Source organism: Eupeodes corollae, chromosome 2 (genome assembly GCF_945859685.1).
Source record: "Eupeodes corollae chromosome 2, idEupCoro1.1, whole genome shotgun sequence".
Lineage (NCBI taxonomy): Eukaryota > Metazoa > Arthropoda > Insecta > Diptera > Syrphidae > Eupeodes > Eupeodes corollae.
This window is the reverse complement of record NC_079148.1, coordinates 102,103,733-102,126,720: the sequence shown is the minus strand read 5'-3', so window position 1 is coordinate 102,126,720 and position 22,988 is coordinate 102,103,733. Positions and strand designations below refer to the sequence as shown.

Here is a 22,988-nt window from a genome sequence, read left to right as displayed (position 1 = left end):
GATAATTTTTTTTTAAAAAAGAAAAAAATGAGTGTTGGTGGATTAAAATTAGTTTTGACAATAACTTTAAGCTGCCCGTCATGTTAAAAAGCAAATTTAAAAAGAGGCTGGGATGCGACCCACACTGATAACTTCCCATCCCGTCTGTCGATTTGTCTTGCTTAAAAGTTTGTCTATATGTACTCGTACCAATTTTTTGTAGATTTTTTTAATGAAAAAACGGACTGTTGGATTTTTATATTAAAATTACTGAATATCGAAAACAATATTTTCTGTGAAATAAAATAAGTTTGAAGCCAATATTTTTAATTTTTGAAAAGCTATGTGAGTCCAAAGTAAATTTTTACCATATTTTAGTATTGTTTTCTTTTTAGAGTTTTATTTTTTGTAAACAAAACTGTCAATTCGATTTTTTTCAAAATTTTAGCGAATGTTGAAAACAATATTTCTTATTAGTTAAAATTAGTTTGAAGCAAATATTTCACATTTTTGAAAAGATATTTGAGTCGAAAATCAATTTTTACCAACTTTTGGTAAATTTTTGTTAGGTTTTTAATTTTTTGTAAAGAACTGTCAATTCGATTTTTTTCAAAATTTTATTGAATGTTGACAACAACATTTGTTAAAAGATAAAAGTTGTTAAAAGCCAATATATACAATTTTTGGAAAAATATTTGAGTCGAAAATCAATTTTTACCCACTTTTATTAATTTTTTTTTTTTGAGTTTTTATTTTTTTGTAAAAAAACTGTCAATTCGATTTTTCTCAACATTTTACGAAATGTTGAAAACAATATTTCTTATAAGATAAAATAAGTTTGAATTCTAAATTTTAAGTTTTTGAAAAGATATTTGAATCGATATTCAATTTTTACCAACTTTGAGTAATGTTATTTTTAGGTTTTTATTTTTTATAAAAAAAAACTGTCAATTAGATTTTTCTCAAAATTTTATTAGATATCAAAAACATAATTATTCGTTGCACAAAATTGTTTTGGAGATGAAATCATAAATAAGTCGTAAAATTTTGGAGGCGACAAATTTGTTTTTTCAGTTTTATTGATTTATAAAAAAAACCGTTATATTGATTTTTTTCAAAAAATATACTTGTTTGGTATCACGTTACAATATATTATTTAAAATTTAATTCAAGCATCTAGTGTTGTTGGTTCGTAAGATATTAAGGGTTAACCAAAATTTTCACCTTTTTTTTCAAACTGCTATGGTAAAAAAAACCACCCACGCAATTTTCTTGAGAGCACTTTCTGCATCTTTCTGCCTTATTATCTGTATAACAAAATTTATTTGAAATCGATATCTCTTCTGGTTCTTGAGCTATGGACGACGAAAAAAACGTCGCGAACGTACGGACGTACAGACGTACGGACGTACGGACGTACGAAAGTACGTACACACGCACGCACAGACATCTTTCTAAAAAATCTTTTATTTTGACTCTAGGGACCTTGAAACGTCGAGAAATGTCAAAATTTTCAATTTGACAAATCGGGCCCATTACAATAACTTCCTATGGGAAGTTAAAAATATGTAAGCTTAGTAAGTAGATTAAGTTACAAACATATGTTATGAAAATTCATTTATAATAAGATTGCGATTTTTAATTGACAGTCTTAAGAAGTAATATAAGTTTGAGTAGCAGTAGCCATTAAGAACGTTGAGAAGTTGAGAAGTTGAGAATAAGAAAGCATGCCGCTGCCTAGAAACTTTTTCTGTACGTTTTGAATACTGGCAGGTTTCAATAAAGTGCATGGTATTTTCCGATTCATCCATATTACATAATGTACATATTTCATCAGTATCTCCTTGGAAGGCTTTTCCATTGAAAGAAGCAAGCAGCGGACTTTAAAAATTATGGAAATCATACCACGTGAATTGGAGTCATCAAAGTAGTTTGTTTGCCAGAGTACCGTTGTAATATTCATCGTGAAATTTAGACTGTGTCGCATTAACTGTAAATTCAGTCCAGCGTTTTTCTTTTCAAGTAGATTCATGTCAAAACAAAAATCCAACGAAGATCCAACCATTCCCTAGCCCAGAAGATTTTCTTGTTTATAATGGCTTTCGATAAAATTTTGGGTAATCTATTATTAGGAAGATTTAGATTTCGTCTTATGAAAGAAAAATGTAGCTGGAGGGACGTTAGACAACCCTTCGGTAAACCTGATGTTTGTTTCAATGTGCCGAGTATAGTAAGGCGTATTATCGGGCAGTAACAAGCATCTTTTCATGAACAAACGCTGCAACTTTTCGACTTGGTTGTATTCACTGTATCCCCAAACTTTAGCACAGTACAACATAATAGCTTTTAAGACAGCATTGTATATTTTGAACTTTGTTGAATGTTGAACGGTATTCTCGCGCAGCAATCTCGACCACGTTGCATTGATGGAATTTTTAGATGCTCCTTATCCGTTCGTTAGGTGCTTATTCCAAGACATGTTGTAGTTAAACACTACGCCAAGATATTTGTATTGATTAGAATCATTTATTTCAGAATTATTGTAAAACCATTTTTCGCACGCTGCTCTTCTTCCACCATTGCGAAATATTACTATTTTCTACTTATCAAGATTTATTTCAAGATTCCATTGAATGCTGTAAGTCTTAAAAGGATTATCTGACAACTGTACAATATCATCTGCATATAAGAGGGCGTTAATTTGAAGATCGTCTAAAACAATACCGATTGGAAGTACCGCATGAAGATCATTTAAAAACAGAAAGAACAGAAGAAATCTTAGCACACATCCTTGAGGAACATCATTCTTAGTCTGACAAAAACACAAACCATCCAAACAGCTGCAGTAGTATCCTTATAAAGAGACTTAATAGTAGCCAGTATCTTTGAAGATATTCCCTGAGTCGATAGCTTATAAACATGAGCATTCCTGTCAATGCCATCATAACCAGTTTTAAAATCGATTAAAAAAGCGTAGAGGTTCTTCTTTTGGCAGAGTTGGACTTGAATCATGCAGGAAAGATTATAAACTATAAGCAGCTTGAAATTCATTGATGATGTTGTTTGTTTCTACCCAAGCTGACAATCTGTTCAAGAGAACTGTAGTAAACAGCTTATAGAGCGTATCGAGAAATGAAAGTCTTTTATAGTTTGACACAACATTTGTATGTCCTTTCTTGAACTGTAGTAGTAGTAGTAAAAATGTGATTTTATTTATCAGATTAGTTGTTCATTGTTTTTGTTTTAATTTCACATTTATAGCATTGGCTTTTGACGTCAGCCAGAAGAAAGAGTATAATCTAAACAAGTGCAATATAAATAGAATTGTTAATATTTTCAAGTTGTATTAAGTTAATTGACTGAACAAATTTGTATCAAGATTCATAAGGTGGATTTCATGGTCGTTCAGAAGGCTTCGTTCAGGATTTGGTATCGGTATTTAAGAGTTGTTTTGACGTAACTGCTCAACACGTTCCACTCCTATCCATTTAGGATTTCTTTGGCTTCATCTAAAGTTAAGACGCTCTTTCCCCAGTGTCCTCTTCAGCAAGAATAGGGCACATAACTAGGAAGGGCAGTACGTCTTCTGTAACCTTGTGGTTGCATAGGGTACACTCTGTGTTTTCATCTGCACAATATGGTCGGTAATTTAGATGTGTTTACTCTTCCCTCGTTTTAAAGGTAGTAGAGATTGTATCCAACGTGTAGCGGTCATCAAAATAGTTTCTAGTGAATTTACAGGCATTGTCTTCTTCAATCTTTGCGAGCAGTGTATCGAAGCTAAATTTCCAAGTATTGGTCTCACTTTCTATCAATTTGATATTATGTGACTCATCTACGAGCAACTAATCTCTAAAAAACTGGGATTTGCTGTTAAGAAGATGCCGTGCAATGATCCTGATTAGACGATGACTTGGCAGAGCCATTACTTTCAAAATGTAGTTATAATGCATTTTTAGTGTTAAGATGTACAGCGGAGAAAGTCCAGTCTCTAGATGTAGCTTATAGTTAGGGGTTTTTTCTGGAAGCCAGAATATTTTTTTTTACAAAGGTTTTTCTACTTAGTCATATTGAAGAAATCCCCACACCTGGGCGGCGTAGCACATTATCGATTTCATCACAGCTTCAAAGAGCTTATATTTGGCGCTCGCAATTGATAGCTTTTTTCGATTCTGTTAGTTTTGCATTGAGATGTTGATTAAATGAAAGCTTTGGTGTTATAGTAACTCCAAGATACTTATACTCTTTAACCACCTCTAAGTACACATTTTTCCATTTCCACTTTTCATTTCTTGCGAATCTGCCTGTACCATTTCTAAAGATCATGATTTTTGATTTTTTGTATTAACGGTGAGGCTCCAGAGACGACAATATGATTGTAGATTATTTTTCTTTATTTGCACATTTTAGGGGGTTTTAGAGAAAATGACGATATCGTCTGCATACATCAACGCTTTAATGTCGACACCAGCAAAATTAATTTCACCTGGCAAAGCTGATGTTAAATCATCTAGGAATATTGAAAACAGAAGCGGGCTTAAAAGGCAGTCTTGCTTATCCCCCGATGTCGTTTGAAACCACGGCAATCCTTCGTTTCCGTCCCATATTGCCGTTTTATTTGTATTTGCTTAGCAATCTTCCACCACTCTCAGGCTGAATAAACAGATTCAAGACTCCTAGTAAGGCTAACGAAATAAGCTTGTTTTTTAGTTTTACATAAAATCCTATATTTTTTGTTGGCATCATAGTAGTTTGTACAGCATATTTAAAGGTTTGGTTTTCTGAAGAATCTAAGGTGTTTAAGAGCAGTTTTCCTGACCATAAAACAAGCTATGTCAAACCAAAGTGTTTTTGGCTCAAACTTAACATTTTGTTGCATGGGAGGTCCGTTTGCTTCATAAATACAGATTTTGATTGTTTTGCATCGTTCTTCAATTGAATCTGTTGGTATTATGATGGAGGGTAAAAGTGACTCGAGTTTATTTTATAAGCAATCATTTTATTCTAGAGATACCTCCTTGGTTGGTATTTTCTTCTGTTACTGAATATTTTAGGGAACAAATTAATGGCATGCAATCTGGGAAGATTACACAATCCATACACTAAAATCTTCAACCAAATGAGAGATTGCGTACGAAGGGCAACAGTAGTCAATCACTAAGTTTTGTCACCAAATCCTCTGCCAATAAGAATAAATGCACCAGTATCATCAAAAAATTCAATAAATTTGGTGCAGCTACTGCCACAGTTAGAATCTTTTGAATATCTTCTTTCCATAATCCACGATGAAGGAATCATGTTGCCGTCCACTATTCCTCTTGTGCCTGTTCTCGCATTGGATTTTTCAAATCTAAACCACATATAGACATTGTTTGGTCTTAGAGCAAAATCTAAACGAATTATAAACTGTAACTTTCTAAAGGGTATGGTAGAAGGTATCCGTGGCAACAGGACCACTTTTCCTTTGAACTTTTCAATTAAAATGGTTGCTTCAAGAATATTTCCGTTGATCATTTTGATGACCAAACGTGACCAAACTGTTGTATCTGGAAGTTAATTTCGTCAACATTTTTTGTTGTCAATAAAGCCCCATGACTGAACAAGTTATGATTAAAGTAATTACCCTGTATATCCAGAAAATACTCACAATCAATTAATTTTTTTTAAGAAGAGTGCAGAAATAGTCTGGCAGTTTATTGCATTACGTTTTTGCTCGTATTATAAACTAAGTAACACGTCGGTGACTATGCTAACACCAAAACTTGAAAAAGTAAAATTCACTGTACTTCGTTTAATCTAATCTTTACTTTAGCCTCAGCAACATGTTGTGATTATGCTATTAAATTGCAGCTTATATGAAACGTTTTGGAAGTTTGACATAGCACCATCTATTTAATATTTACTTTATCTAGTCAACTTACGGGAACGCTTTCGAATAAGCAGCTTTCTACCACTAAGTTTCAGCCATATCGATACAGCCGATTTTCTCAGCAGGTTCCTCAGAAATGGAGGACAAAAAAGTTATCACAAACATTATGAAATCATAAACCCATGAACGGAATTCTAAATTAAGATTTAGGGTATTTTGCAACGTTTAGACTGTCAAAATGTTGAATGTCTAAAATTTCATGTACATTTTTTTATTAAACTGTTAAAAAAAAGCTCTAACTTAGCTTTACCCATTTTCTATTTGAAGCATATGAATTATAAGGTAATAAAACAAAAGAGCTGATGTCCAAACCTAAACTAAAAAATGATCGAAGTCAAAGGCATTCGTTGGTCAAAATTCATTTGAGCTTGTGCCAAAATTGATTGTAAAGAAGTGTATAATATCTAAAGGTAGCAGCAGTGAGCGTAAATGTATGTTTTGAATGTAGGGAGGTCTAAAAGTTGTATCCAGAAGTTTAAAACAACATATAAAACTTCTCTTATAAAAAACGCGAAAAACATAATTTTCAAACTTAATCGCATTAGACTGAAATAAACACAACTCTTTTCTACCTACGCAGACCTTGAGTAATTTTAACATGATAACGAGCGAAGCACGAGTGACTTATCTGTCATCTCCTTTAAGCTTAAAACACGAGTTGTTCATTCAACGGCTTCCCTCTTAATCGAACATTACATCGAAAAGATATCCCTCCTATAGAAAACAAACATCAAAAGTGAATATTTCTCAGAAATAAAGCTTATTTTAAAAATTCCGCCTTACAAAATAAAACCTGATATTTAACACCCTTTTCGAGTGCTCACTGACATTGGATTTTTCATACGAAAAAGTCGCATCTAAACAATCCTTTTCGACTTATGTATAAATTTTCTCAGAATTGCGTGATGTATTCTCATCCTCCGGAGTGTGTGCAATCTAATTACATTAATGTTGTTTGGCTTATTTTGGGTATATCTATATAATATAGGTGTATTGTACAGTTACAGGATGCACATACATACGTACTCGTATATCTCGACAAATGTTATTCTACTACACCTACGCTTGAGTAGAATCATTGTTCAAATATTTCCCTTTCCTTTCTTCTTCCTTTTTCATATCTTTGTCTTGATCTGTATAGACATGAGTTCTATATGAGAGACCGTTTTGTTGTTTTACCATCATCATCATCTTTACCATCATCATCACCACTAGAGGGCGTGCAGTGAACTTCCGCCAAAGTACAACAATAAATACTAATAACAAACAATTTAAAATGTAAACACAAACGAAAGTTGGCAGTAAAATTCAAACTTGAACACCGATTCCATTACCACCTCATTAATTCCTCGCCGCCTTCATATTATTTCTACTATACCCTACCTACCTTATATTTGATAAAGATAGGTATATATCTAGACCTAGCCAAAGGTAACTTAACAGCGAGTTCATTCAATAAAAGGTAGGATATGTTTATGTATATAGGTAGGTATGTATATGCAACAAAATAAGTCTACGTCTATACGATCAGGATTCAGGATGCCTTCAGAGAGAGGTTATAGTCTCCTGTATACGAGTATGTACACTCACATCCTTGCCTCTTCCTACATCAAGCATCATCTTCATATTGAAACTCAGTTCCGGGAACGAGTAGTTATTCTTCAGTTTTTCCGGTTTTCGTCGCTTGGCTGTGGCTGTTTGGAAAACTCATAACCTAAAGTTAAATTTTTACGAGAATTCATATAGACAACAAGTTAGTGTTGTAGAAGAAATACAGAGTATGAGGACGATATGCTGCAACTTCAGTGATGCGATGCTATATACTCTACTCATGGCTGCAAGAAGTGTGCTCTGTGAATATTTTTCAATTTGCAACACATTGTTGTTTACTGTTTCAACATAAACAGAGATCATAAGTCTATTGCTGAAAAAGGCAGTCGTCGTCGTCATCGTCATCGTTGTCGTTGTCGTCGTTGTCATCGTAGTCTTTTCGCTTAACCAACATAGTTATGTCATCATCGTTGTAGTTGTCGTTGTCATAGCAGTAAAGCGTGGCAAGTACCATAATCGACACAAGGACTTCAGGTCGAGTCTAGAGAGGTTCATACACCTACACATATATGTAATTCTAGACCTCCTGTCGTGCGTTGTCGTCGTCGTCATCATCGTCGCCTAGTCAAATACGATAGAGGTTATATATTCCACATGTTTGTAGTCTACCACCCGAGCTGGAATAAAGTGACACACATACTCGTATGCATGCTCTTCCTTTATTCTTTAACAACTTCAACTGAAGCTTCAGTTCCAGTTGCAGCTCATGCAGAACAGTACAGAGAGCACAGAGCCATCATTGGTAAAAGTTGTCGAAAGTAGTAATCATAAAATGGTTGCATTTCATTTCCTTTTCACATTCGCATCCATGTCCTTTCATCAAATTGGGACTTAAAAACTCTCCTCAAGTTATTACGTTCTTTTGTGAGTGTCGTATAGGTTGCTGATGGCCCAGCCCATCAGAATATCTCACACCCACCCCACTTCCACTCCTATACCCCCTGGTTTTACAATTTCCCATACATCTTATACGTCAAATGGCATTAATGTGAGTATGTTTGTGTTTGTTTTTCTGTTTGTATGAGTGTTGAATGTGTTTGTTGGAAGTTAAAAGGATATTATCCTTGCTTAAATTAACATTCAATTTGGTTCTCGTTGTGAAAGCGAATTATTATTCTTGGTATTTCAAATGGAAGACGTACGTCCGTTTAGCTTGTCGTGAGGCTTCTATAGGGAAAGAAATATAACCTTATACAAATACAAAACACACATGTAAAATACCAGTTAAGCTTTAGAAGAGGCAAATTAATTGACAGACATTAGAAAGGAGAAAGGTAATATAGAAAACAGGGAAGGAGGAAGTATTTCCAGTGCCTGATTCTGATGATACTTTACTCAAAAAAAAAGTTTGATGAAGCATAGTTATGTGACAAATGAAGTCATTACTGTTTAAAAAGTTATGATTCAACAAAAAAATTGGTGCTTAGTCAGCTTTGGACTAATTGTGAGCTCTTTATATTCTTAACTTGGGACCGAAGAGCCCACAAAAATTATTATTTAAAGGCAACTTTGCGGGAAATTCTTATTTGAACTTGCAGTCATACCTTTAGAGGTAATTTTTATTTGAACTTGTAGTCATACCTTTAGAGGTAAGTCAAATTTGTTAATCTGACTGTTAAAAGAGGTGATAAAGTGAGGACAAAATTGAAAAATCTCAGATTCCATGATCTGTTTGATTCAAAATCTAAATCTCGATTTTTATCCAAATGCACACATACATAGGTACAAGCACACGCTGGACTTCTACGCTTATTTTGTTTAATTTTCTGGCAGGTCTACCAACTTTAAAAATTAAATAAAACAGCTGAGGATGGGCAACTGCGGATACGTTTGCCTTGAAAATCGAATTTGGCTGCAGATAGCGATGCCAAAAAAACACGCCTATTCTTACATATTCGCATCACCATTTTCTAGTATTTCCGTTTGGAAATATAAAATTAGAAGCCGCCATAGTCCGATGAGAACTATGGCCTAGTGACTTACAACTCTCAACCATTGCTGGTGTTGTTGTTAATTTTCCTGATAAAAATAACATAGTTTGTTTTAATAAAAGAAGTGTATAACAGCATACCAAAATTTAACATACAAAAACAACAACAACTTACTAGTGAACAAAACTTAATACTGTTAATGTTAACCAGTTAAAATATTTAGTGAAAATGAAATTTTGCAATGTTGATAGGTAGATGGTAAAAATGTTGTGACCAACAAATTTTTATGTCAGATTTAGGTTAGCTGACTTCAGGGATGTGTTCGTTAATGTTGATTCTATTTTAAAATTCGTCTGCAAAAAAAACAGAGATATTCGAATTTTCGCAGGCAAGAATTAAGTCAGTTAACAAAACGTAGCTAGCACATTGTGGAACACTGGAGAAGCTGAATTGAAGAGTAAAACGAAACGATTGCAAGAAATGTTTTCTGACCACGTTATTTCCCGTAGAGGTGTTAAAAACTGATCTAAAAAATTTGTGATTTAACTTCTTTAGATTTTTTTTTATTTATGGCCACTTTGCCTGATATCGCTTGATATGGTTAATGGCAAACATTCCCCTTTTTAATTAAATAAACATCAATTAAGAAATGCATCCTAGATTTTGAATATCTGCATAATGTAATGATTATTGAGTAAATTAGTAAAGCATAAAACAACAAAAAAAGAATCTTTGTACTTCGCAGTACGTCCCCAATTGTACTCAAAGGTAAACTGATGGCAATTTCTGAGAGTACGGATATTACGGTTAAATTCCTTGATGAGAAGAATTTCACTACAACATTGTTTGTAAAAATAGCGATAAAATAACAATAGACAAAAAACCTTGCGAAGGTTTTTAAAGTTTCAGTTAGACAATCTTCTATCATTTTAAAAGCTCTCTTTTGAATTACTTCCAAGAGACTCAAGTGGGTTATTGGAGACAGACATTGGAATTGTACCCGACTTTTTGACGAGTATAGACTTCATAAATTAAAGCGAGATTAAAAGGGTAAGAACCTTGTTAGCAGCGTTTTTGGCGACTTCAAATATGTACTCATTCTACAACAGATGGTGCACATACCTAGACCTCAACCAAAGATATTTTGTGAGGCACATACCTAGAACATAAAGCTATTCAATCTCCTCAATGGAACTACCACTAATGCATAGTAGCATTTCGGAAAGGTCCACATTCGAAGAACAAGAATGAAAATTAGATTATCATCAAACGAATATGAAAAGCTGAGGGAACTGACAAAACTGAAACAATTAAGTCGGTTAGAAGTTTCAGACAAAAAAAATAATTTATAAAAAAAAAGCACCGTTTATTTGGTGGATATCATATTTGAACCCGTCCAATACTGCTTGAATTGAAAGGTCCGAAAGATAATTTCTAACCCAACTAAGAAGAGATTCATTAATAATAAATGGATGAATTTTTGATAAGAAAGCTCAATGCCGAACTCTATCAAATGCAATAATCCTATTTTCTTCAAAACGATGCTATGAAAGTCATGCGGGTTAATAAAAGGCTTTTGTTCTTCAGGATATTTCTTAAGCTGAAAACTAATAAGCGTTTCCATTACCATTTAAAAAAGAGGCTCGGATCCGACCCACACTGATAATTTCCCATCCCGTCTGTCGATTTGTCTTGCTTAAAAGTTTGTTTATATGTACTCGTATCAATTTTTACTAAATTTGCGTACTATTTTTTATGAAAAAACGGACTGTTGGATTTTTATATAAAAATTACTGAATATCGAAAACAATATTTTCTTTAAAATAAAATAAGTTTCAAGCCAATGTTTTTAAGTTTTGAAAAGCTATTTGAGTCGAAAGTACGAAGTTTTAGTATTGTTTTTTTTTTAGAGTTTTATTTTTTGTAAAAAAACTGTCAATTCGATTTTTTTCAAACTTTAACTGAATGTTGACAACAAGATTTTTGGAAAGATAAAAGTAAATTAAAGCCAATATCTTAAAGTTTTGAAAAGATATTCGAGTCGAAAATCAATTTTTACCAACTTTTATAAATTTTTTTTTTTGGTTTTTAGTTTTTGTAAAAAAACTGTCAATTCGATGTTTCTCAACATTTTTCAAAATGTTGAAAACAATATTTCTTATAAGATAAAATAAGCCTGAAGCCTAAATTTCAAGTTTTTGAAAAGATATTTGAATCGATATTCAATTTTTACGAACTTTAAGTAATGTTTTTTTTTAGATTTTTATTTTTTATAAAAAAAACTGTCGATTAGATTTTTCTCAAAATTTTATTAGATGCCGTTGCACACAATTTTTTAAGAGATGAAATCATATTTCAGTCGTAAAATTTTGGAGGTGACAAATTTTTTTTTCAGTTTTATTGATTTTTAAAAAAAAACCGTTATATTTATTTTTTCAAAAAATATACCTGTTTGGTATCACGTTACAATATATTTTATAAAATTTAATTTAAGTCTCTAGCGTTTTTGGTTCGTAAGATATTCAGGGTTAACCAAAATTTTCACCTTTTTTTCAAACTGCTATGGTAATAAAACCACCCACGCAATTTTCTTGAGAGCCCTTTCTGCATCTTTCTGCCTTATTATCTGTATAACAACATTTATTTGAAGTTGATATCTCTTCTGGTTCTTGACCTATGGACGACGAAAAAAACGTCGCGAACGTACGGACGTACGGACGTACGGACGTACAAACGTACGTACACACGCAGGCACAGACATCTTTCTAAAAATCTTTTATTTCGACTCTAGAAACCTTGAAACGTCGAGAAATGTCAAAATTTTCAATTTGACAAATCGGACCTATTACAATAACTTCCTATGGGAAGTTAAAAATAACGTTGTTGTAATTAGACCAAAGTTAGGCGAAAGGAGGATTTGCTTTTTTTAGGAACAGGCTTACAGCTTACGCAGTGGTTTTGTCAGTGTTGAACAACAACTCTTTAGCAAAAAAATAAGAATACTAAGTAAGCCAAAGGATTTGAGGATTTGCGAATGTCGAGGTCCTTATGTATTTAATCAACTGTACGCGTGCAAAAAAAAATTAGTCAAACAGAAATTTCATCAATTAAAGTATTGTTGAATTGGTTCCAGTCTAGATACCTCACCAAAACAAGGCTGGTTAAGTTATATATTCAAAACGAATATAGTTTTATTTGAAATTTGTACTATACAAGCTTTTTTTTTAAATCTACATTTAGAATTTATTTCACAACTCATATTTTAGCTCAAATGAAAAGGGCTTGTTTAAGTCTTATATTTATTTAGGAGTTCACTTTCAATAGCAAACTAAATAAGGCTCAATCGGCAATATGTGTAAATTGCAAAAGAATTTATATAATAACAAGCTAATAGCGACTGACTTAAAATAAAGAGTGTTCAGTGCTACTGCCAAGCCATTCTGTTTTATGGAGTGCAGGTATAAGGAGTACAGAAGTATGAGCTAGTTGAGAGCATCACGCTTTTCCTAAAGAAAAATATTCTTTTTGCCGATAAACACACCAAAATATATGTATTATTTGGAAACTGGTCTTCCGTCATTGCTTATTTCAAGCCTTAAGCTGAATGCTAACTACATTGTGAGAGTGCTAAATATGGAGGACCACAGGCTACCGAGCAAGATAATTAAGTATGCGATTCTAACAAAAAAACTAGCTTTAAAAGAATGGAACTTGTTAGCCGCGAACTGTGGCTTGACCCTGAATTGGAGTTCAGTTGAAGCAGATGCTTTACAAAGTAATATCCGTCACTGACAAGAATGAAAGTTATGCTCATAATGAAAAAATTACAGAAACTTTCTCACCCGCAAAAATATAGCAATTCTTTCATTCGATCCATATTTAAGATAAGAGGAGCACGGATCAGACTTAACTTTAGGCTCCATAGTTACGATGTAAGCACACTCTGTAATCAGCATGAGTGCGAGGATGTATTAGACTTCGTAGCCTTAAAGAGGTTATGAACTATCCGAATAGTGCGAACTGGATGCCCCTTTACGAATTCTACAAAGAAGCGACAAAATAGAGATCCCGAATCATCGATGCACATTTTTAATCCAAGCCATTAACGGTTATAAGTATCCGTTCACCGAATACATTTTTGTTTTTATTCGACTAATCTAAAAGTTATTTAAAAATGTTTTTAACTAAATTAATTTTTAATTATTAATTGTTCGAATTTCGATTAAATTTACTTGAATTCAATACAATTACGTAAACTATTTTGATTTAACTAATCTAAAAGTCCTAAATCCATTACAATTTGTTACTTATCGTTATTTGAAATACAAATTTAAAAAAAAATGATAATAATAAGATTTTTTAGATTTTATTAGATACATTTTTATTTCTTGCCTTAAATAATTTATATTGTTTACAAAAAGCGAAAAAAGCATGCTGAAAAAACATAATCTGGAAGCTTATTTTTTATGAAATATAATTTATATATAAACATGATTTAAAAAGTGCTTTAAAAGAATAGTTTACTATTAAAATTAAATATTGTCTTTAGAAAATTAAATATTCTCTTCAGAACCTCTCATTAACAATTCTCCCCTATAATTTAAGGCCAGTTTGCAGTACATATGCAGTTTTTTAGAGTCTACTTCGTTCAACAATGATACAATTTCATTTTCGTTCAAAAAACCCGTTCCAACAACATTTCTCCTGATGTCTTTGAGAATTGGACATTCACCCATGAAGTGAAATACATCTTCTATCACTTGTAGATTACATAAGGAGCATAATTTTGGTAAATCCTCCCTATGTGGAATGAAGTTAAGAGGTACGAGTTCAACACGCAGCTTTACCATCATCGAAATCTCATCTACGCTTTTTCCATCCAGAAATAGTTCTTCACCTCCAAATTGTGATTGAGTTGACTGTAAATTGCTGTGTGCAGAGACCCAGTTTCTTGATTTAGGTATTTTTCCCATAACACATCATTTACTTTTGCAATTAGGTGGTACAGTGATTCTTTAAATTGATTGAAATCAAAGTTATCTATGTTAAGGTCTATGTCACTCTCCCTAGCAAGTTTCATCCATTCTGCATACCATCTCGACCTCTCTTGAATAGTTTGAAGTGCCACTATCTTCGGTATCTATATTCATGATATTGAGCACATAATCAATCTGTATTCGATGTGTTCGTACAAAGAGTGGCTTCAGTCCCGTTTCCAACATAACTATATAGTTCAGCGTATTTGGTGGTAGCCGGAAGATCCTTTTAACGTAGAAGCATAACAATTTTTGCACATCTTCATATTGCTCCCTACACTTGATCTGCCTAGAATAAGATTCATTCTGATACTGCCTTAAAAACACTTTACTTGGTGCTGTGTGTGATTTTTTTTTTTGATAAATTTGCTGTCAAAATCACTCCAAGCTATTTGAACTTGTCTATCGCGTGATTCAGTTCTAAACCAGTTCGACCTTTCGCCATATACAGGCTTTGCAGGACTCTTCCAAATTTAAACGACATTCCCATACCAAAGAGCTTATAGAAAAGACCTTGCTTATTCACAATGTCAAATTCAGACTTAAAATCCACGAAAAACGCGTATAAGTCCTTCCTTCTTATTATAAATGACTCCGCAATGCTTTTCAGAACAAAGATATGATCGATTGTTGAGTAACCGGATCTAAAGCCTTCCTGAGATTCTTTCAACAGCTCATTTTCTTTAATACATTTATTGGGGCTCTGTTTGCAGAACAGCTGTTAATATTTTCAGACCAGATTCCTTATTTGTGGATTGGAAAAATGATTGATTCCCTAAACAAAAATCAAAAAAAACAAATGGGGTGGCGTAACAGTTCGTTGTGAACCAGGGCCTAGTGACTTACAACTCTCAACCATTCCTGTGTGCGAGTACTGTTGTCAGGAATGGAATGAAATGGATTCCCTAAACACCTCATTCCAAACTGTAGTAAGCTAACTTACTAACTCAACGGTTCCATATATAAAAAAAGAGGCTGGGATGCGACCCACACTGATAACTTCCCATTCCGTCTGTCGATTTGTCTTGCTTAAAAGTTTTTGTTCTTTGTACTCATATCAATTTTTACCAAATTTGTGTACTATTTTTGTAGATTTAATTTTTATGAAAAAACGGACAGTTGCATTTTTATATTAAAATTACTGAATATCGAAAACAATATTTTCTGTGAAATAAAATAAGTTTGAAGCCAATATTTTAATTTTTGAAAAGATATTTGAGTCGAAAATCATTTTTTACCAAGTTTTGTTAATTTTTTGTAATAAACTGTCAATTCGATTATTCTTATAAGATAAATAAGTTTAAAGCCTAAATTTCAACATTTTGAAAAGATATTTGAATCGATATTCAATTTTTACCAACTTTGTTGTCTTAGATTTGTATTTTTTATAAAAAAACTGTCAATTCGATTTTTTTCAAAATTTTATCAGATGTCAAAAACATTATTCTTCGTTGCAAAAAATTATTTTGGAGATGAAATCATATTTAGTCGTAAAATATTGTAGGTGACAAATTTTTGTTCAGTTTTTTTGATTTTGTAAGAAAAAACCGTTAAATGGATTTATTTCAAAAAATATTACATTATGTATACAATATATTATACAAAATTTAATTCAAGTCTCTATCGTTTTTGGCTCGTAAGATTTTTAGGGTTAACCAACATTTTCACCTTTTTTCAAACTGCTATGGTAAAAAAACCACCAACGCAAATTTCGTGAGAGCCCTTTCTGCATCTTCCTGCCTTTTTATCTGTATAACAAAATCTATTTGAAATCGATATCTCTTCTGGTTCTTGAGCTATGGACGACGAAAAGAACGTCGGGAACGTACGTACACACGTACGCACAGACATCTTTTATTTCGACTCTGGGGATCTTGAAACGTAGAGAAATGTCAAAATTTTCAATTTGACAAATCGGACCCATTACAATAACTTCCTTTAGGAAGTTAAAAATTTCACTGGTATCTAATTGGAGCCTGCCGCTTTTCCGTCCTACATTTTTTTCATTGCTGCATCTACTCCTTCGTTGGTTATATCTGTGTCCAAAACTTCATTATAAATACTCGGATGTGTAAAATGAAAGTTGTTTCCTTCATGAATTGGGTTTAGCAATATTTTAAAATGGCGTGCCAAAAGCAAGAGGTTCAACTTAAGATGGATTTTAAAGGTCTTACCATTCAAATTTTTCACCAACTTCCAAAAGTCCTTCGAGTTCATACAATTTGATAACCGTCTAGCTTCTGTCTCAAAGTTTTTGTTTCCTTTTGGAAACACAAGGTCTTCTAATAGGTGTTTGCTTGAAGATGTTGTTTTTTAAAGTGCTCATTGCTTGAGCGACGATAAGCTCTTAACCATTTAAATAATGTGCTTTCCTAATACTGCACAACGTTCTTGGATATGATGCTTCCATGACCTCTTCTAACTGACTTAGGTTATATTGCTGATAACTTTGGAGGAAATTGTTAAGATTTATTTGGTATTGAACTCTATTTTTTCGGTTCCACGTAAGTTTTGGTATGAGTCTCATAGGGTTTGAGTCCCCAATTGCCATCGACAACTTATGGAAAGTAATTATGTTTTAGTATGTTAAATTACTGAATTACAATATATAAAAAAGAATGCCTCTCAGGCAGACGAAAGTCCATGTCATGTCTTTAACATTTATTCAAAAACTATACAAAATGCATGTGTCAAAAAAGTAATCACAGACAAAATCTGCGCTATCCTTTTTCTAAAAAAAAATATACAAAAAGATACCAAAACTTATTCCGGTCATGATATGATTTAATATCACTCAACCTCATTTCGAATTATAACCATCCTTGTGTCAATACAAAGTGCATCCTTTCAATTGACTTTTATATAAAGATGAAAGCAAAAACACAGAAATATACCGTCCTTCATAGCCTTCAGCATCAGCAGCATCATCATCATAAGGTCTGTATAGGTAGTCGTCTTCAACATCGACATCGTCGTACAGTCGTCCTTGTGCATAAATAGGCTCACATTAGTCAACAACTGAGTGAACAATAAATTCTTGATTTGGCAAACCAACCAGCAGAAGTGCACACGTCATAGGGTTCTCTATAGTGTATCACTAACATCAAACAACAACAATAAACCTTGCATATTATTCTTTACTAGAGTTTAAGTATATGTAAAAAAGCAAATAAAAAAGGGATGCAGCATCATCCAAGTCGCATATACATAGATCTACCCTATCCAGCTATGTACAGAGAAGACAACAAAAAAAAAAGACAGTCAGGTGAAATGGGGACACTCCAACAAAAGACCATCAAAATAAAGGCAAAAACTAAAATCCTAGGTCACGCGGTAGGGAGGTGGAGGGATCGCATCATAAAAACCGGAGCACGTAGGGCAAACACGAGCATATAAATACACTTCATTACGATATCCTGAAACCTCGCTGTGCTCCCTTGAGGGAAAACACCCCCCAAAGCAAAGCAGCAGCAGCAGCAGCCGCCTGCCCAAAGCGAGAAAGTGCATCATATCCTCGCTGAAGGACTGACTATACACAGCAGAAGCGGCTGCAACTGAAGCACAGCGCGCACCAAACCACCATAGCACGTTCCTCATCATGAGGCAACTTAGCGCCAGTTTGGCAAAGAGTGCATATTTTTACGACGACAATGAAGGGTAGCTAGTGCAAATCCATGCAAAGTCCATACACATTGTAAATATAAGGGAGGTTTTTTATTTCTTTTAACTTTCTGTTTAAGGAAGAACCTCCATAACATTGAACATTATTATTTTACACCTTCCCACCCTTTGTGGACTGCCACATTTTAAAAATGTAGGTTAGGTCACGTTCGCTCCCACCAAGTTCGACTTCATTACGCAAGGACTACATCAATACTGATTTTTCTATCTATGTGACCCAAAGACTCAAGTTCTTTCCATTATTCCAATTGAAATTCCTCCACACAGCCCCAAACTACCAAACAGGTTTCCATAGAAGGACTTCCACCTTGTGCTGAGTAAAGAGACACCAAGAAGAATATCCAGGACATGCGCTACCCTGGAAGTCGACAGGCATATTGAGTGACTTTTATGCGACTCTAGCGCCACATTTACCAACAACGGAAAATCATAGAACTATTTTGTAATTTCTTTTTTCTTTATTTTGGTTTGGTTTGGTAGTTGAAAAGCTTTTAAGGATATGTTTTTGCACGTGAAATTTATATTCTTAAAGTTCTGGCATTGGTTTTTCAATCTGCAATTTATTGAAGAACTCACAAACCATAAGGAATTGAATGCGATGCGGGCTTCGTCAGACGTTATTAGTAGGACAATAATGTGTGGCAAGGACGAATGTTGGCATATAGCACCTAACCCCATCTTATACACTCATAGATATGTATGTAGCTCTTATATGACTTTATATATGAATTTAAGAGGCATGGTTGTTGGTTGTCTTTTGTCTGGGAATATATAGGTAACGACGATAACAAGAGGTCGTTGATGGTGCACAAACGAAAATCCTTCTTCTTATTGGTATTTTGGAATCGATTTTTATTTTTGTATAGGTTCATTTAACTTTAAAGATGTTTCTTCAAATATTCCATTCAATATGGTACTAAATTATATATTTTATTTTTTTTTCATAAAGTCCCACTAATAGGATTTTGATGATGGTTGTATATTCTTTTGTATCTTGCCTTGAACTGTACATGAAAGTGTAGGTAAAGGTACATTCATTATTATAACTATTAAATTCAATAAACATACACACTTCATGTTTTCTATTTCTCCATCAATTCTCTTATAAATTAGTTATAATTCATACATATCAATATTTGTTTTTGAAATTAATAAAAAAAATTTGTATCCATCTATTATTTTACATGTTGAAGTTTTTTTTTTTGAGTCAGACATTTGGAGAATTTTTGATTTTTTAATGTAAACATACTTTTTTTAACTTCCCATAGGAAGTTATTGTAATCGGTCCGATTTGTCGAATTGAAAATTTTGACATTTTACGACGTTTCTAGGTCCCTAGATTCGAAATAAGAGACTTTGAGAGAGATGTCTGTGCCGTCCGTACGTACGCGACGTTTTTTCGTCGCCCATAGCTCAAGAACCAGTAGGGATATCGACTTCAAATAAATTTTGTTGTACAGATAATAATGCAGTAAGATGCAAAAAGGACTCTGGACAAAATTGCGTAGGAGTTTTTTTTACCATAAAAAAATTAAAAAAAAAAACTGTACAAATTTCAGTTATCCCTAAATATCTCACGAAGCAATAACGCTTGAGATTTTATTAAAATTGTATATTATACCAAACAAATATATTTTTGGAAAATATTCCAACTAACGATTTTTTTTATAAATCAAAACAAAAAAAACTGAAAAAAAATATTTATCGATTCGCAAACTTTACGAACAAAAAATGGTTTTATCTCAAAAACAATTTTGCGCACCGAAAAATAACGTTTTCAACATCTGGTAAAATTTTGAGAAAAATCGAATTGACAGTTTTCTTACAAACAATTAAAAACCTAAACATAATTAATAAAAGATAGTAAAAATGTACTTTCCACTCGAATATATTCTCAAAACTTTGAGATATTGGCTTTAAACTAATTTTATCTTTTAAATTGACATTTTTTTTACAAAAAATTTAAAAAAAAGTTGTTTAAAATTGATTTTCGGCTCAAACATCTTTTTAAAACTTTGAGATTATATTTTCGAACTAATTTTAACTTATAAGAAATGTTGTTTTCAATATTCGGAAAACTTTTGAGAAAATTCGGATTGACAGTTTCTTAACAAAAAATAAAATCTTAAACAAAACAAAATTTCTTAAAAATTGATCTTTGATTCAAATAAAAAAATAGGTGGCACAATAGTCTGTAGCCTAGTGACTTACATGGATGAAGGCGACCTACAGTTTAAATGCCGAATCCGAACTGCTAATTCGAGAAAGCAGTTTTTCATGACAAGAATTACTCTTGGAGAATTTGTCAATTCCTCGCAAGAGGCAGTACAAATAAATAAAACTTTAAGTGGCACATGCAGGGACCGAACCCAAGACCTCTCGCATGACAGTCCATCGTACTTTTTTTATTAATTTTTCTTCGTTCAAATTCCCTGCTCCCTGTTAAAGACCATTGTTAATTTGGAATGTTAGGTAGAAGTTACATTTCCACTTATGACAACAAAGTTTCTACCGTTAAGCATATCATAAAGTATATAAAGGGTGATTTTTTTTGAGGTTAGGATTTTCATGCATTAGTATTTGACAGATCACGCGGGATTTCAGACATGGTGTCAAGGAGAAAGATGCTCAGTATGCTTTGACATTTCATCATGAATAGACTTACTAACAAGCAACGCTTGCAAATCATTGAATTTTATTACCAAAATCAGTGTTCGGTTCGAAATGTGTTTCGCGCTTTACGTCCGATTTATGGTCTACATAATCGACCAAGTGAGCAAACAATTAATGCGATTGTGACCAAGTTTCGCACTCAGTTTACTTCATTGGACATTAAACCAACCACACGAATGCGTACAGTGCGTACAGAAGAGAATATTGCTTCTGTTTCTGAGAGTGTTGCTGAAGACCGTGAAATGTCGATTCGTCGCCGTTCGCAGCAATTGGGTTTGTGTTATTCGACCACATGGAAGATTTTACGCAAAGATCTTGGTGTAAGACCGTATAAAATACAGCTCGTGCAAGAACTGAAGCCGAACTATCTGCCACAACGTCGAATTTTCAGTGAATGGGCCCTAGAAAAGTTGGCAGAAAATCCGCTTTTTTATCGACAAATTTTGTTCAGCGATGAGGCTCATTTCTGGTTGAATGGCTACGTAAATAAGCAAAATTGCCGTATTTGGAGTGAAGAGCAACCAGAAGCCGTTCAAGAACTACCCATGCATCCCGAAAAATGCACTGTTTGGTGTGGTTTGTACGCTGGTGGAATCATTGGACCGTATTTTTTCAAAGATGCTGTTGGACGCAACGTTACGGTGAATGGCGATCGCTATCGTTCAATGCTAACAAACTTTTTGTTGCCAAAAATGGAAGAACTGAACTTTGTTGACATGTGGTTTCAACAAGATGGCCCTACATGCCATGGACTTCCCGAATGGACCACCTAAGACGCAGCCGCGGTCAACATTTAAATGAATCTAACGTTTCAAATAAAGAATCGATGAGATTTTGCAAATTTTATGCGTTTTATTTTTAAAAAGTTCTCAAGCTCTTAAAAAATCTGCGTTTATAACTAGCTTTTTACCTGCGGCTTCGCCCGCAGTGGAGAAATTAAATAAGTATGAGAGATAAAGGATAAGGGTTTAATAATAGAAATGAGCCAATGTAATAACTAAATTTTATTGCTTGGCTGAGATCAACATTTTTTAAAAATTACTACAGACAATGAAGTTTCAACACCTTAATATATGCTTATTGAAATGCAACAACAAATGTTAAAATATATTTCACCGTAACAAAAATAAATAATTCTGAATTCTAACAATTTAAAAAAATAAAATACAAAGTATTAATTTAAGTTTTCCCCTCGGGTGAAATAGATACACGTGAACAGGCTACGTAAAGTTGACCATGAGAGAAGGATGGGTTTTCTAAATGCACTTCTGCTACCTGTAAAGTTTGTCCTTGTGCTTTGTTTATAGTAACAGCAAAGCTAAACTTGACGGGAAACTGAACCCTTTTAAATTGTAATGGAAGGTCAGTGGGAATAATTGGTATTATAACACTATTTCCCTTACCGACACCTGTTAAAATAGTAGCACCAAGTATGTTCTGTCCCAATTTTGTTATCCGAAGCTTTGTTCCATTACATAGCCGAGGAGCATCTAGATTTCGCATAAGCATTACTGGTGCATTTAGTTTCAATTGAAGTTTATGTGACGGTACACCCGATAGTTCAAGTGAATTTAAAAACTCTACAGGATATGAAGTACTTACTTGTATCCATTGACAAATATTCCTTCATTTCTCCTTGAACCTCGCTTGAAATGTCAGCGTTGATCCTATTTACAATTTCATTTCTTGGTGCTAATAGTGCTCTTGCACACAACCACTGATCACTACACAAATTTTGTTGCAATTCCGGAAAAACATTAGCAATGACATCCACATCACTTTCTACTAAATTACACAATTCTCTTGACAGTGATATGTAGCCTTCAGCGTCAACGTCTAAACAACCATCACCAATTTTCAATAACATTTCTGCGTAAAGTCCTGAATCCTCGTCATTATGAAGATGCACTCTCATATTCGTTTTCAGGCGGAGTTTTTCAACTGTCGGCCATAAGCTTCATGATTTAATGCACGCTTGAATTTCATCTGCTGGTGTCCCCCTTTGAATCACTGGGAGGGTTTGACGGAAATCACCAGCCAATAAAACTACCATGTCTTCCTAAGAAGGTTTTTGTATGAAATTTTATACTCTCAGTTTAAGGCAGCTGCTTTCCGAATGTACAATTGAAAATTTAGAATGAAACAACA

At 33.4% G+C, this 22,988-nt stretch overlaps 1 protein-coding gene across 1 annotated transcript; it reads right to left on the bottom strand.

Annotated features, from left to right (window-relative positions):
• Positions 1-22,019: 22,019 nt before the first annotated feature.
• Positions 22,020-22,755, bottom strand: LOC129945148 (ATP-dependent DNA helicase PIF6-like). Its single transcript, XM_056054805.1, has 2 exons — positions 22,443-22,755; positions 22,020-22,351 (listed from the first exon to the last, which is right to left on the bottom strand). The coding sequence occupies exons 1-2, from the start codon at positions 22,753-22,755 to the stop codon at positions 22,020-22,022; spliced, it is 645 nt and encodes a 214-aa protein (XP_055910780.1).
• Between the last annotated feature and the right edge of the window lie 233 nt (positions 22,756-22,988).

Excerpts from the sequence above, each read along its gene's own strand:
- LOC129945148 (XM_056054805.1), bottom strand. The coding sequence starts at position 22,755 with ATGAGAGTGCATCTTCATAATGACGAGGATTCAGGACTTTACGCAGAA. Across the intron at positions 22,352-22,442 it reads ATATTTGTCAATGGATACAA|TAATGCTTATGCGAAATCTA; the intron begins GTAAGTACTTCA and ends TAAATGCACCAG.